Source organism: Grus americana, chromosome 1, assembly GCF_028858705.1.
Source record: "Grus americana isolate bGruAme1 chromosome 1, bGruAme1.mat, whole genome shotgun sequence".
NCBI lineage: Eukaryota > Metazoa > Chordata > Aves > Gruiformes > Gruidae > Grus > Grus americana.
In genome coordinates, this window is record NC_072852.1 from 217,261,108 (window position 1) to 217,278,324 (window position 17,217).

The 17,217-nt window shown below is 45.2% G+C and overlaps 1 protein-coding gene across 7 annotated transcripts in view; it reads right to left on the minus strand.

Moving 5' to 3' along the window:
• The window catches only part of GDPD5 (glycerophosphodiester phosphodiesterase domain containing 5), a 170,568-nt gene that overhangs the window by 105,968 nt on the left and 47,383 nt on the right, over positions 1-17,217 (minus strand). For 5 of the 7 annotated variants that reach the window (XM_054808891.1, XM_054808863.1, XM_054808873.1 and 2 more), the window contains one exon: positions 1,015-1,189. In XM_054808891.1, coding sequence (XP_054664866.1) covers positions 1,015-1,131 — 117 coding nt within the window. In that variant the 5' untranslated portion in view covers positions 1,132-1,189. The remainder of the gene's footprint in view (positions 1-1,014; positions 1,190-17,217) is intronic. The other 2 variants (XM_054808902.1, XM_054808883.1) reach the window with 1 other exon arrangement.

The following is a 17,217-nucleotide window of genomic DNA, read 5'->3' on the forward strand; positions in this document are numbered from 1 at the left end:
TTTGTTTTACGCTGCACAAACGCAAGCCGTCACTTTTCAATTCACATGGGAGCTCCAGCCAAGCTCCACCACCAACAATCGATGCAATTCAGAACCAGGAGCATTTCTGGCACAAGATCTACCGCGTAGAAGTGTTTTCTCCTTAACAGCCTCTTTTCCAGAGGAAAAGCACTCCACCGCCCAGATCATCCCTGGTTATAGACTTAAAAACAAAATAGAGCAGCTAACTGTCACCAGAGCAAAACTAAGCCCTCAAAAAGTGGCGAAAGAACCTCCTGGGATCATTGCCAGGAGAAACGAGATTGAAGTTCTGTTTTGCACTTTTTTATTTCTTTAAGTAGCAAGCACACTAAAAAACCACCCCAGACAACATGAGCACTCCGAAGAACAGTAATACACAACCACCATTACCCAGAAGATGCAATAGGGCAGCTTTGACAGCAGGTTTTTTTCATGTCTTCCTATAAATACATCAGGTCTCACGAGACCCCATCTCACAACCCCAAACAACAGGGAAGGCACAAGTCCAGCCCCGCTGGCTGGATTCCCTCTGCCAGAGCTCTTAAAAACAGCATTTATCCAGGAAGAGGATAAAAGTCACCTCTAACAGCTCCCCTGTTTATCCCCAGCTAGTTCTCACCTCCTGCTGTCTTTTCCCTACTACAAACTTATCTTCACATGCACAGAAGCTAGAGACTGTGCAGAAATGGAGATCCTACGTATTCAGCCAAAGAAACTGCAAGCACACTGGTAAAACACAGAGCAAGGAGCAAAGCAGAAGTGTCCCCCAGTTCCAAAAGGAAAATATGGATAGATTTGGCCAAACCATACCACTCAATGCCTTTAAGCACCACGACCAGCTAACCGTGCCCATCTGCTACATCAACCACATGGTGAGGACTTCTCAGACCTCTGAGCCATGGGGCCAGTGATTTCCATGGTCTATCCAAGGCAGCAACAACAACAAAAAAATAATCAAATATCCATCACTTTCAACCAAGACCCACTACCCACCTTGGTGGTGTCATCATGTGACCGCTGGTACCGTTTCCAGCGGCAGCCGTAGATCCCCGTCAGACAGGACAAACATAGCTGCGGCTCGTAGTACTGCAGCGGTTGGTGTTTAACCATGCTCCTTCCAGCCCCTCAGGAGCGAGGTATCAGAAATCCATCAGGTCCTGGGAGTGCCCTTCAGCAAGGGGAGAAAAGAAAAGAAAGGAGGGGGGGAAGGAAATTAAAAATGCCAAACAATATTTCAATACATTAACAAGTGATTTAATAATTAACCATGTCCTCTGGCTATTAAGAGAGTAGGAATTATAATCAGATCTATTCCCAGCCCTGCCAACATTTCTCAACAAGACCGAGAAGTTTAATTAGTTTGCAAGTTTTATTTCCTTGTGTAGTTTCTCCCACACCAACTAAAAGCAAACGTATTCATAGGGGTTATCAGTAAGAAAAGCCACACAAGGACAAGAGCAGTAGACAGATTATTTGGAGCCCAGATGATTAGATTTTTATGAATGATCAAAATGTAAAGAGCCATATCCTCCGCAAGCACAACCTTAAAATTGATTCAGAGACCTCTGCAAAGTTGAAACCCAGCCAAGCTAAATCCGTTTATCTTGAGCATCCTACGGAGCCTGCAAAACAGTCTCAGACGAGGAACTAACACTTCTGTGCGCACTGGAAAAGGCAGATATTACCCTCTTCCTTTACATGCATCTCCAATGAGCGCCCACAGGGATGCAGGGTTGGTTGCAGCCTTCACCCAGAAGAAAGATTCCTCTCTCCACCAAACAGCATTCACTCCCAAAGGACCAGACTGACTCCAATTCAACTGCCATGCGTGGGAACATCATGTTTCAAGGGAAAGTACTCTGCTCCATCGATTACATGTTTTTTGCGTCATAGGGCTTTTTTTTTTTTTTCCTTTTTTATATATATATATTTAGATGCTCGCTTTTGTCTCTGGTGAGATTAGTTTCAAGAACAGACCAAGCCATTGTACACTCTTACTAATTCGAGTCAGTGTTCGTGGATGGAAACCTCAAAGCAAATATTTGCCAGTCTGGTGGCGTCATGCTGCCCTCAGCTGTGCTTAACTCCCACCAGGGGTTTTCCACAGGTTCCTGGTGCACGAGTGTACACCCACAGCCCCACACATAGCACACTGACTATCCACGGAACAGCAATGAGTGATGTTCAACAGCAATTGAGCTTGCAAAGTGCTTGGCTACCTTTCCAGAGCGTGCACAGTTGCGTGCATGACATGTGGGCAGTAAGGAAATCGCACCCTCTCTAGGGGAAATGCTTCATTTCCTTATCTGCAGGATCCCCAGTGCTCAGGTCTTGCAAAAAGCTATGACAACTACGAGTAGCAACATCCTCACTAGCATCAGCTAAGCATGACAGGGCTTAAGGAGATAACCTAGCCACCTAAGAGCCTTTCATTGCCACGTCCCATGGAAGGAAGACCCCAAGAGTGGGATTGTCCGTGTTTTTTCACTATAGCCAATGCATAAGGGGACGGTGCAGGTGTTGCAGACACTGTGGCAGAGTCTAGAAATGTCAGCGAGGACACAAACAGCTCAACCCTTCCAGCTTCTGTCCTTCTTTGGGTCCATTTACACTCTGTGCCCTAGGCTGTCAGCATGACACAGCCCTGTCCTCACTTCCTCTAATCAGGACTCAGCATCCAGGAGGCAGACAGATCTTGCTAGGCGGTTGCTGTGGTTTCAAAACCCACCAGACCGTTACCATGCTGTCCCTAGAGCCCACAACCCATAGGTCCTCTGCCTTCCTCTTATACAGACACAAAAAAAAAAATGTAGCTTTGCCCTTTCAGCAAACCTCTCTATAACGCTCTGGGCGCTGCTCGAGGCATTGACCCAGGCGGAGGACATGAGATGTGCAGGACTTGCATATCAGTTCGTAGCAGGCCTGGATCCCCACGTGGTTTGGTTCATCCCCTCAGGGAGGACACGCAGGATGGGCACAAACACATCCAGTCTGAAACAAGAGCTGTCTGCTGATCGTGTCACCCCGTGCTCTCCCAGCTCATCTGCCCCTAAGCGCTGCTGTACCACCTCCATGGCCTCATGCTTGAGGTCACCTCCCCGCCTGCGTTTCTTCTCTTCTCACGCTATTTATAAAGCTCAGCATTAGTCACAGCACAAGTTGCCTCCTATCTTCAGCTTTTGTCTGCTTCAAGATTGTCCCTAGAGTTCCCTGGTCTGCCTTCCCCATGCGCCAGCAGCACACTGCAGGCAGAAACAACTGTCAGAATAGGACAGAAGCACTGAGGGCATGCAAAGTTAGATGCTATTTAAGGGTCTTGGACAAAGCCATAATCTCTGCCCTGAAGATCCTAAGCAGCAAGTGATGTACAAGACATTGCGGGACATAAGCAGGACGTAAAAATTATGCACAGCCTATTAACAACTCCACTGCCGAGTGCCGTATTACCATCCTGGAAACCTACAGTGATTACAAAAAATCCTTCACGAATTAATCTCCAGAGGACAGCATCTCTCCTGATTCCTACCTCTTCTTGCTTTAGTCATGCAAGTCAAGAGGGCAAACAGAACACATCTATCTATAAAAGCTTTGACCGCATATTTTGTTTGCATTGCAAACTCAAACACAAGTGGTACGCTCGAGCATTTCATCACTCCACTCTTCTGGGAGGCCCCAAGCTGTTCTCCAGCCCAGACACCTGGAGAAGTGGTGCTGTACACCAGCCACACGCATACAGAGCGTCAAAGCCGACAAACCCTGACTTTTCAAATAGAAATCCAATTCATCTGAAGTGGCAGGAGCCTGGGAGCGCAGGCTGCCCTTCGGAAATAATATAACCCATGTTATAGACCCATCATCCCACTAACAAAGTTGAAACTCAAGCACTTAAGTCCCTAGCTGAAACTTCACAGCAAAGATCACAGGAGGCAACTGATAAAGCTAGGAAGGGAATCGGGTGAGTTTGGGCAAGCCCCACAAGTTAGGAGGTCCATGAAGAGTTCTCATCTCAGGGCTACCGCCAGGATCCCTGATTCATCCTGTTCAAGATACAAACATCCCTCTCATGACCACATTTCCAAAGTGATCGGTTAAATGCATGAACTCTGCTGCACAACCAGAGATAGCGGAGGCATCAAAGCCTTTTCAAACAGCATTGCTTTAGTAAGGTATGAGTGCACTTCAGAGATGGAGAGGGACCAGCAATCAACCCTTCTCCCTGAAGAAAAATCCTACCAGGAACACCAACAGCCAGGCTAGATGCAAAAGCTTTGAGTTTATTGTCCAGTTCTGAAGAGCGTCTACCAACCTCCTGCAGCAGCATCTAATCCAGCATCTCCCAATCTCCTGGCAGAGTTCGGGAGGGACACAAGTGGTTTTAGTACAAAGGGGCAACCCAAAAGCATGCCTGCCCACCAACATCATCACCAGAAGGCACTGCTGGAAGGTTTTAAGAGCAGTAGAATCCACTAATAACAACCAAGAGGATAAAAGTTATAAGCAAGGCAAAATACAGCTGAAAAAGCTCCATAAGCCACCAGGTGAAGCTCCCACCCTGGTTCCCCTGGCTGAACCCCAGCACAGGTAGATGCTATAGGAGCCCATAGATTCAGGCTGCTCTCCATAAAAGCAGTCAGGAGAAGCACTAAGAGAAGAAATCCAACATGGGTTTAAAAAAAAAAGCGCCATTCCTAAATGCAGTTGAATTGCATAAGGCACAACCTACAAGCCTAAAATCATTCCCTCTTCTCCATACGAATGTCATGAGCAGATGCATAGAAGCCCACAACAGAAAAGAAAGCACAAAAACACAGCACCCATCCTCCCCCACCACACACGCAGACACCTGAGTAGTAACAGGAGATGCAGGAAGAGACTGAAGCACAGCAAGCAAGATGCTGCTCGAGAGAAACCACACTGATACCATCTGTCCAGAGATCCTTGCTTGGCCAAGATCATGGACTGAATACTTACTTCTGCTTCCAGAAATTAATTTAATGGAGAGAAACAGAAAGTCCATACCTTACAATCACTGTTCCCATGACATCTACAGCTTTGAGGTGGAGAAAGCAGGCTATGAATGATTCAAACCTCTGCTGGTTAGCATTACATACAGAAATGAAAACAGGAAGCAAGACAACATACATTAATTATTCAAATTCAGCAACACGCACCAGAAGGAAGGGGGGAAAAAAATAAAATAGAAAACACAAACCCACACAAGCTATCAACCTTGACTTTAAAGATGCATCATCTGCCAATGGCTACAAACTTCTTACAGCTGAATAACCGAGTTTGCCAGCTAGCTTACCCCAAAAAGGGGGAGTGGGATAGAGTCCATCTGCAATACAGCAGGAGCATTTTCTGAAGGCTTCAGGATGCCTAATTAGCACACATTGCATTCCTGAGATACTGGACTGTAGGTATCCGTTACAGCCTGTGATACATTATTCCTTTCCAAACAGCTTTGTAGCAAAAAAAAAAAAGTATTCAAGTTGCCATTTTAAAAAGGAAACTCTCTGGGGAGATCTGGCCTAAAAAATTGGAATTTTGTCTCTGAGTTAACTCCTCCATCCCTGTAGCCTTAGATCAATACTCAGAAACCTGGCGCAGAGAGGGAACAGAGCAATCAGGACCAATTGTTAAACCATCCCAATGCTGTCATTTTAGCAAAGGGAAGAGCAACAGCACGAGTCCCGAAGTGCACTGAATAAATAATACGAATGAAGCCATGGAACAGCAGGTGCAATAGCATCTAACCCTTTCACAAGGCTTGGAACAGTCCAAGCCCTCCCTTCTAATCCTCCTTCAAATTTTTTTCTTCTATCAACCCAGTTTCACGCAGGTCACACTGATCTCATTCTGCATCTTAGGACAAATCTTTTAATAGCCCAGAGACAAGCAGCTTACCGCACATCCAGCAACACTACCAACAGCACTGTTCTTAATACCTGTGTTGTTTGGGGGAGCTGGGGGGAAAGATGAGAGCTATGGGTTCTTGCCTGCCTTACCTTGACCTGCTACCTCCAACCTTCTCCCAGATACTGAAGGCTGGTTCAGTACGATAAGCACATGACTTCTTGCTTGAGCCTGCCGAGGGCTCATAAATTGGATCAGCACATTCAAGAAAGAACCCAAACATAGCCAAGGATGCTTTGATGCATGCTTATGAATCCTGAAGTCTAAGGAGATGCTGCAGTTTGAAAACCCAAGCGCTTGGGGAGAAGAGGACACCCGTGGTGGTCTACAACATCTCCATCCATCGCGATGTGTCTGGAAAGATCCAGCAAATGGAAAGCGTAGGCTTTCCATGAGGAGGCTCCCATGGTTTCAGAGAGTCAGATTTGTTTGGAGGGTGCAGGGAACAGCACAGAAATGCCATCACTGTCACAGCTGTACCTCCATGCGCTCCCTCCATATCCGGAGATACCAAAAGGCCAGTTGGACACTTAAAAACCAAGCAGGCCCCAAACACACAAGGTGCAATCTTCCAAAAAACAGGCTTAAGAAAACTTGCCCCACTTGCAATGCAAATAAATGCAGAAAATACAGACTCCAAGGCTGAGATATTTTTTTTTTTTAGCTAACCCATTTTAAAAGACCTTTGACAGATTCTACCGATTTCCACATTAAAAGAAGTGTTTTTCCTCTCATTGGTGACTCATGGGATCACTGTTTATCAAGAAGCTCTGTATAATTTCAACATCTCCATCTCTTATTAAAATTGCTATCAAGCTATTTACACTTAAAACCTTGGGTTTTTTAATTGCCTATACCAATTAGGTGAGAACATCACTGATAACCAATTATCCCTATTGATATTCTTGTAAGTGTTCCTGTCAATTGTTTCCCTAATTATGCTGGAAAATCCTGATTTTCCTTAAATACTTTCTAAACAATAGAAGTTAAGATCTTCCAGAGCAAACCCTCCAGTTTTATGCACAAAAAAGAAATCCCTTCTATTGCCCAGCCAGGACTGAAGTGATTTAAAGCGTTATAAGGAACCGATCTAAAGTCTTATGACTTTCACAGACTCTTCATAGTTTTCATAGCAATATTTTCGTTAATTTACTGAACTCATCCAAACCAAAGTAACGTAATTTCACTTTTCCCCGACTTGGAAGATAGAAATGGAAGAGGGACAATATCCCCATCTGTTTAATAACAGAACAGCTCTTACAGAGGGATGTTTGCTACAGCCGTTCCCGCAGGAGGAAATCTATATGCACACACATGCTGAGCAGTACTTTTCACATTTTGTTGGCCCAGGCCCAGAACATCTCAACTTCCAACATCAAGATTTCATTTCAAGGCGGGAACGGTAAGAGAACACCCCAAAGCCATAAACAGCCTCAACTGCTGAGATGATGCATTTTGGGGGTGGAAGGTGCCCAAGTAACAGCTGTGATGACCCCCTGATTGCTGAAGACCTCTTGATGACCCAGTGGGGTTATTCTTTCCAACACATTGTTTATGTTCTGCTCTGGAAATTGGGTTGGGTTAGAGGTCTCCCACCCATTTTTCCCAGGCTACAAACATTCAGTTTTATATAGATAACACTGAAGAGTCCCTGCACAAATAAAAACAGCAGATGCATTAAAATGTCAGTTACCATCTAAAATTTTTCCCTTGCAAACAGCAACAACAAAAGATAATCTGAAGCAAAGTGTTCCTTGGCATGAGCATGTGCATTTGTGCAAGTAAGTGGACTCTTTTGGATGAGAATTGAGGCAGGAAAGCACCCATTGGCAAAATACCCTTGCCCTAAAAGCCAAACGCTTCTGCCCCAGTGACAGAAAACAAGGGGGGAAAAAAATAAGCAAAAAATTTGAAAGAGGTCTACAGGCCTTGTCTTGATCTAGTGAAGAAGTTTTACACCTCTCAAAGGGAATATCACCTTCTCCCTGGTGATGCCAAAACCCTACAACTACATCCTAATCCAGGGCAACAGCCTGCAGAGCCACTTTGATTCACAAAGTGACAAGCGATGACCCAAATAGTCAGGACCTGGCTGACGCGTAGCCCCTATGGGTCTGACCTGTTGTTTATTGCTCTTAAATTATTTTTAAAAAATTAACGCTTTGAAACTAGGGCAGCATGTAGTTTGGGGGTTGTACGCTTCCAGTTAATGAGAATTCAGACTTCAAAAGATAAACACTTCAAAGGGATTACAAAAGAAAAATTTAGACTTTAATCTCACTAAATAAATAAGCACAGTACATACTAACGCCCTCTGCAACCTAGCTTCTTAACGTTTTCCACCAACTAAGGGCATGTTGGGTGCCTGGCATTTTAAAAAGAGTTGAAGAAGCGGAACAGGACACCGGAAAAACCTGTACAAACTTCTTGCAGAGCAATAACCCAATGCAATCTCTGCTTTCTGCCCAAGTTTGAGCCTTTGCAGGAAAACCTTGCAAGTAAAGGCCTCAGCACAGCTCTGAGAGCCCAATATCTACTATAGTCAAAGCTGCCGAGAAGAGTCAGGTTCTCTCCTCCCCTCAAGCTGGGAAGCAACCAACACCAGTTACACAGATCTTTCTAATATTAATAGAATATGTGTTGCATTTTTGTCTGTGATGGCAGTTGTGGTGGTCACACATTGCCTGACTTCAGGTTGTACCTGCACTGGCACGTCACGGCAGAGTCTCTGCCCTACAAGCATGCCCTCAAGGAGGTGTCACAGCATGTGGCAACCATTCTCAGTAAGGGGATTCCCCAATTAGTTCAATTTCTACCTAAACAGCAGTTTGCAATAACCCCAGCTACCAGCTATGATGTCCAAGACAAAGACCAAGCTACTTTCTGTGTCTTGGCAAAGACCACTAGGGATGGACAAGGCACAAACAATCCTGTTTGTGGTCAGTTCAGATTCTTCTTGGAGTGATATTCAGAAATGGCGACCTAGCTGATAACAGATGAGAGTTGAGAAATACATGCAAGGAGCCCCATGAGTCGTGGCCACCTGGTTTCTAAGTGACTTTTCACTGGAAACCAATGCAACAAGTTCACAAGTTCTCTTTCATGCTCAGAAATTAGAAAGCAAACAGAAAGTTAGACATAGACAGAGAAGTGGTGAGGACACTCGACATACTTACCTGGAATGCTGTCTTGCCTAGACATAGCTCCAGAATCAGAGAAACAAGAAGTAATGTAGACCAAAGGTTTCTGTGCAAGGGAGACCAAAGTCACTTTAGACTATGAAATAACAGGTGATAAATAAGATATGTCCAACATCTCCCAGGCTTCCCTAGTTGGAAAAGTCCAAAGAGGGTACCTGTAGCTTGCTTTGGAGTTTAAACAGCTCTGATAGTGGGCTGATGCAGCACAGACTATCTTCCCAAACCTCTGCTTCATAGTTAGATCCGAGTGGCCAAAACACAAACTCTGCTCAAAGCTTTTCCTGCCATGGAGATAGTTCTTGTGCAATAAACCTCTGTGGTTCACCAAGAGGGACCTCAAAACACAGCTTCCCTTTTGCCTTGTTTGGCTCATCTCCTCCATGCTACTCCTTATTTTTAACAAGCCCTGTGAGCCTTATCTTGCAGACCTCAACTACTCTTAAAAATAAATAAATTCTAAAATAAATCAGGTGAAACCACAAACAGATTCTGAATTTACTGGAAGAACAAGGCAAAACACAGATGGGACATGAGGACTTTTCATTAAGAAAAAACACGAGATACTTTTGGTCTCCTCTGCCAAAGACTTCCTGGCAACCCAAGTATGAAGAGTTTGATCTTCTGAGGGCTGGTGGAGAGATGGGCAATGGCTCATGAATTGCTCACATCTGCAAGTCTAATGAGGTTCTTGGCTTTTAGAAGTAGCAAAAGAGGAGTTTTTAAGCAGCCTAAGAGGTGTAAAACCCCGTTCTTCCTGGCAGAGAAAGTCAACTACTAGCCGCTGCAGAGACAGATGGTTGGGAGAAGTCAAAAGTACCCAAAAAAGCTAGAAAAATGCATTAAGTGACATGGATAGAGCTGATCTCACCCTTAGGGTAGCTGGTGGATGTGTCTGCTTCCATCTCTGAGCCTATGTCATAAGGGAGGCCCAAGCTGTGGTGCCCATAAGAGGATATCTCCTGTGCTTGACAAGAAAAGCTAGCAAATGTCAGGCAAGATAGACTAGTGTTCAACAGGCACAGAAAGATTTATGTTACAGCAATGGAATAATGATGAATTCAGTTGTAAGCAAAGCTGAAAGGGAGTTGTTCCCCCCCCCCCCCCCCAAAAAAAAAAGATTGATAAAGGCAGTAACAGCAACACCCTGAATTCCCATGCCAAGCAGTTAACTAGCCCTATAAGCACATTTCCTTTATATGGTGCTTTCTAGCTATGAAAAAAATCTAAGAGTCTCAGTGTTGCATCAGGGTCACTGACCATGATTAAAGATGCAAACAGTTTTACATGAAAAGCTACAGCAGCCCAACTGCCAATGATCTAAATTTATACTGTGAGAAAGGATAGATACCCCAACCCTACTGAGAGCCAGCACTCAGTAAGCACACGCTAATTTCCAAGTTAGAAACTGCCAGAAAACCAGTGAACTTCAGAGACCAAGTTTCAGTTTTATTGTCCAAGAACAAGTCAACTAGACTTTCCAAGAGGGTCTTGCCAGTATTGCCTTAAAGGAGCTGCTCGGTGGTATCCAGGACCAAATAAAAATACATCACAGCATGCTCTCTGGTTCTGTACAAAGATGGGCTTGACACACTGAAAAGTTCAGTCAGGCACCAGGAGGTGCTGATGGGTTAAATGGTAAGAGTGATGAGGACATCCTAGTGCTGCTCAAAATGAAGGCTCTGAAACCCTTAGGCTGATCAACCAGAAGAGATGCCAGTGACTTTGCTAAAGTTTTCCTGCATTCCAGCTAGCAGGGATGGTGGTGTTTGGGAAGAGGGAGGGCAGCATCCAGGAGGCAGTCGGGAGTTTCCATAATACAACAATCAACTCTTTATGCCACTGCCAGTAAAGAGTAGAGATACCACAGGGAGGAAACCTCTGTGTTACAGCCAGCACAAACCACAGAAATAGGCTGGGTGCAGAGGGGTTTTACTAGGCACAGTCCTGAATCCACACAAGTGCCTCTGACTTCCCCAGACACGTACAGGAACAGCGACTCCAGTATGTGTCTGGTCTTGGACCATCAGCTCCTCCAGGGAGGAAGGCATGCAGGTCACACTAAAAGGCATCGCAGCACATCACTTTGGAGGAGTGGTGAGCACTGCCTTGGCACCACGCCTGGTGGAGTGGCCTTGGGACAGCACACCAGAAACATTCAGACCAGCACAAGAACACAGCAGTTCAACAGTTAGAATAACAGTTCAGCAGTTAAGCTGGAGTTAGACAACACAAGGACCCAGACAGCACCAGAAGTGGCTGTTGACCTTGGCAGAAGACACAGAAGAGGAGGCGTCTGAGCCACAAAACCAAAAAGACATGCAGGAAAGTACTGAACAGGTCTGGGAGAAGTTGGAATGGGAAGGAGGCCGAGTCTTGACTAGGACACCCCATGTTCAACCTGAGCACAGAGACAGCCAAGGTGAGAGAAGAGAAGAGAAGCCATCCGTGGAAGAAGACAACAAGATCTAGGAAAGCACAGCTAGATGTTGAAGAAAACTTTGAGGGGACTCAAGCACAGAAAAGGAATTAAAAAATATTTAAGAAATTAAAAAGATTGCATGATATTTTTCCTCTCCACAGACTCCAAGAGTTCTGCTATCTTCACCAAGCTGCGAAGCAAAAAAGTTTACATCAAGCCTTATCCATTTTCAACATGTGTTTTTGCTGTGGAATTAAGTGGAAACAGAACTGGTTTTGAACATGCACACCCTGACAAGCAGTTTCCTTTACAGACAAGCTTTTCCCCCCCCTCCCTGATTACCCTTTCCTACACACACACACCCCCGAAGAGTTCACTGTAATCACACGTGAATTGTATTAGCTGGCCCTTCAAGGGGCAGTTTTAATCTTCTCTGGAAGGTGTTAGCAGCTAAAGCAGAAGCCTGTCCAACACATTGCTGTAGAGGACTTGTCGTCTGCTTTCCCTAAGACACACTCCCTGCTGCATTGCTGAAAATTTGGTTCATGCCAGCAGGAAAAGGAGAGAACTGCATGAACCATGCCAATAGCACTCATGTGAGAATGAGCAAAATACCTCCACACCCACTGCACGCACTTTAATTGAAACAGTAAGGAAAAAAACAGTAAGATTCATTTTACAATCAATACTCTGCACGTCTGCTGTGCAACTGCTATCCAGAGAATTAAGCATGAATGTCTCTGGCTTAATGAGAGATGGAAAGTCCTAGTTAAATGGATTACAAGCTCTTTATTTCCTATGATTGATTCCTTCCATACGGCTGCAAGAAACATTCTTCAAAAAAAAAAAAATGTTCTTAAGCAGCAGAGAAGCTAAATTAGTGAAGGAGCAAACTTGCTTTCACATACTTGCTGCTCCTCGCCTCCTGTTTGGCACACAGGCGATGCATGCAGCACAGCACCAAAATACCCTCACCGATCGCGTCGGCAGCAAGAATCGCACGCACAAGACAGATTCCCTCTGTATCTTCCAAGATGTTATTTCTACTTCCATTTCCAAAGCAAATATTCACTGCTCCATAGCCGTTAGCGGCTCCTCTGTAGCTCCCTTGTTCTACAAGCCGGATACTGTTTTGGCTTCCTACACCAAGAGCACATTAATTAATTTGATAAGACTCTAATCATACAATAAACTCATTCCCACTACAAACATACTGGATGTGCTGTGGCCAAAGTAATCAGGAAAAAAAAAGTCAGCAGGATCTGACAGCATGAAAGACTCAAGTCAACTCCATCTCCCTGATTTTGGAGAGCTTCTGGCTCTAGCAATTTTTGTTTTCTTCTCATTGCAACTGGACTGATTTGGAGCAATTAAGACAGACCATCTGACACTGGAAAGGTCATGTAGGTTTTTGCTTTTGGATAGAGCACTCTAAAAAAGCCACATACTAACTGATGAAGCCCAGGAGAGTTCAACAAGCAGAATCGGCCTGGATTAGGAGATGAATACAGAATGATTGTTGACTGATCTTTATGACATAGGTGTGGGGTGAGAAATACCAAAGTTCTCTGCAAAAACAAGAGCATGAATGCATGTGATATGAAGAAGTGATGGGAGCTGCTGCCTCATGCCTGGGAATGCCAGATGTAACACGGTTTGAAAGGTTCATGGCACACACAAGCACCATGTCTCTCAAACCTGAAGATACCATTTCTGACTCAGGAAGGCTCTCAGTGCTAGAGGTATCTCTGAAGTGTTGTACGAGGTCCATCCGTGGAGGCTTTCAAGACTTGTCTGGACAAAGCTCTGAGCTCAGTGTTGACCCTGAGTCAACAGGTGGGATGGAGTAGAGCCCTCATAAGGTGCCCTCCCAAGGTGGCCAATGGGTCCAAGATTAAACAAAATATCAAGTCCCAGCCCCCACAGGAACCTCAGCTTCCAGAATAACAGGCACATGCAGGAAGCCTTTCTCATAAAGCGACTCCAAATTCAACATGTTGCCCCCCACAGCTATTCCAGTCTGTGATAAGATAATCCCCTTCTGATGAGTTGCCAGGGCAGACTTGCACAGTTGGCTGTTTCCATTTCATCACCTCCACTACAGCTTTCTACTCACTTGAAAAACATGGAAACAAAAACAATATCAGAAAAAGGGAGATATTCACACACCCCATCCCCTCCTCCATCCCTATTTTGATATTTTGACTTCTGACAGAGCAAGGTGAAACATCCAGTTTACCCCTCTTCTGTTTTAAAGATGCTCAATAAAACACAGGTTTGTCTCGTGTTCCTACAGCCTCTTTCCAGTTATTACTGAATTCTTTCCAGTTCTGTATAAATCAGTTCAATGCAAGGAGACAGATGTGACAGTTTTCCTCCCAGAGGATTTTCAAGCTCAACCTAGACACCGCACAGTAAATGAAAATTGCATCTAAGGAGACAAGTGGGTAGCGAGAGACAGGTTACAACCACCCCATCACACAGTTACTCAATGCCAGGTAAATATTGTCTTGACTGCTGATGTGTGTATTCTTTCAAAACCTGAGAGTTGATCTTTAGGAAGACATTAATAAGGACGAGGTGATTTTACTGTTTGTAGCAGCATAAATCTTTCAGAAGGGAATTTTCTCAATTGACTTGGCAAGCGGTTGCGACTTTCTCAAACGCTCCTTGCTTTCCAAAGAGCACCTTGAAATGCTGGTCAAGGTCATTCTGACTCTGACATTAGAAATTATGCATCAAGGGAAGAGGAGAGAGGGTGAAGTCAGGAAGGAAACCACCCCTCCATCCACAGGGTGACTCCCAGAGTTCACAGAGGAGATTCACAGTCATTTCTAACCCATGCCTGGAGAGTCCTGTTGTAATAAAAACAAAAAACAAAACTCCATCTGCCAGTTACATCAGCTACTATCTTGTTTTCCTTATGGAAAGGACCAGTCATGAGGGATTCAAACTCATTTACTGATGCAAATCCAAAACCTATTAGTCAAAGTGCTTTCAATCATTTTTGAGGACTTTTTAATACAACGAGCATTAACCCAGTCCATTCCAGTGCTCTCCCCAGCATCAGTGACATTCTTCCAGACAGTTACCAATGGCAGCACCACTCAGCACGCTATCAATGGTGGTGAACAGACTGGTAGATACAAGACAATCATCATTAACATGAAAGAATGACATCTGCAGCAAACTGCCTTCACAGCAAGGCAACCGCCTTCCCTCTTCCCCAGCCCCAGTGAAATTCTATGCAAAGCTAAACAGGAGTTATTTGAGTAGTCAGTAAATCATAAAGAAAAGGGGTACCCTGTAACTTGTGAAATGATAAGCGTTGCTGCCCATTCGCAGTCATTTCTACTTAGAACCATAGAATGGTTTGGGTTGGAAGGGACCTCAAAGCCCATCTAGGTCCAACCCCCTGCCATGGGCAGGGACACCCTCCACTAGCCCAGCTTGCCCAAAGCCCCATCCAACCTGGCCTTCAACGCTGCCAGGGAGCCAGGGGCAGCCACAGCTTCTCGGGGCAACCTGGGCCAGGGCCTCAGCACCCTCACAGGGAAGGATTTCTGCCTCACATCTCATCTCCATCTCCCCTCCTGCAGCTTCAGGCCATTCCCCCTTGGCCTGTCACTCCCTGCCCTTGTCACCAGTCCCTCTCCAGCTTTCCTGGAGCCCCTTTGGGGACTGGAAGGGGCTCTGAGGTCTCCCCGCAGCCTTCTCTTCTCCAGGCTGAACAACCCCAACTCTCTCAGCCTGAGGTCTCCAGAGCAGAGGTGCTCCAGCCCTCCCATCATCTCCGTGGCCTCCTCTGGACTCGCTCCAACAGCTCCATGTCCTTCTTGTGCTGGGGACCCCCGAGCTGGATGCAGTACTGCAGGGGGGTCTCACCAGAGCAGAGTAGAGGGGCAGGATCACCTCCCTCGACCTGCTGGTCACGCTGCTGGTGATGCAGCCCAGGACACGGTTGGCTTTCTGGCCTGCCAGTGCACACTGCTGGGTCATGTTGAGCTTTCCCCTTCCTCATTCACGACCACCAGGTGATCGATGTCAGTCAGGTAAAGATATCCAGAGCAAACAAGCCATGGCATCTCAGGGTGCTGGTGCAGAGCTCTCCATCTGGCATGCTTCAAAGCACTAATGCCCATTTAGGTCATTGCTTATGATCCTCAGCCTCACGCTACAGAGAGCATGGTCTTGAGGCAAGACCCCAAGGGGTCCATTAATATGTAGCTATGTAGTTTGGTGGGAAATGTTCCCAGCCCACAGCAGCTTATCCAAACATCTGGAGCAGCTAAGCAGCAAGTCCCACAGCAGCCCAGAGGCCAGGATGCTAAAACACCAGTATTTCTCTTCCCTTCCCTGTAAAACACAGCTTTCTAGGAAAAGGCCTCAGAAAAAGAGAGGCTGAAAGTTCATTTTTCTTAATTAGCTCTGTGACATTGCAGTAGTGAAAAAAAAAATACCCAACAAATTTTTACCAGGGCAGGGCACTCAGCATCACAGATTAAACATTCAGTCAGTGCTAATAAGACTGACCACTGGGAACGTGTGTTCATTCAGCAAGACAACCAATAACCTTTCCTACCTAGAAAGGCATAGATGTCACCACAAAGAAAAGAAAGGCACTCATCAAGGCAGGTCTTTCAGCACCAGACCAAGAAAAAAAAAATTTTTAGAAAAAGCCTTCCTACACATCTTTTGATGAGCCATCCTTACGGAAGCACCAAGGAAACAAGAGAAACACATGCTAGTCTTCAAGGCTACTCTTGCTCTGAAGACAGAAGCACCTACCCAGGTGGGTCAGGCACCCCACACTTAGAAAACAGCCCAAAAAGCAGCCACATCCCAGGAGAGCAGAGAAGAACTTTCTGGAACACAGAACTGCCACAAAAAAAAGCATTTTTTGTTGTTGTTGTTTTCATTCACATACCCTCCAGGGTTTATTTATTAAAAGGTTCCCAGGAAACTTAGCCTGTGTAACTTGAAAGGGCAAGCCAGCTGCACACAAACACAGCATTTCCAGGATTAAATGGCTTTCAATTCAGCCTACTTCACTTCCAGTAAGCCACTTTGGGTTTTCATCTTCGGTCAATCCAGATTAAGAGCCTGCCTCGATAAGAACATTGAGGGAAGTTACTGCCTGCAGAAAACAGGCAGATTTCCTTACATGAACCAAGAGCTAAAAATATCTTTATTTTCAGTTTGTTTTCCTAAGAAAATACAGTGTGATTGCATAAGTATCTCTGTTCCTGTTCTCCTTTGCTCTCCCCTACTCTTCCTTCCCTCCCCAAGCAACAAAGCCCTGGAGCATCAGCCTCTTCCAATCCATGAAACAGTTATGCGTTGGCAAGCTCTACAAGACAAGTTGCTGTCAGGTGGGAAAGGATCAAATGAACCTCCTCCCCAAGAGAAGAGCAGTTCTAGTCCAGTCCACTGTCAAAGACTAGTCAGCACATACAGCTGGAGACATGAAAGGATGGAAGTGGGAAGATTAAAGATTTGAAATTGATCCCAAAGAAACTAGACTTCATTTGCTCTTGGGTACACTTTTTTTGTTTGTTTGTTAAAATGTAAAACATTGAGAGCACCTCAGATTAAATAACTGGATGGATGGATGGCCAAGCCAGTTTCCACCATCTCTTAAACATACTGAAAAAGTCCTGA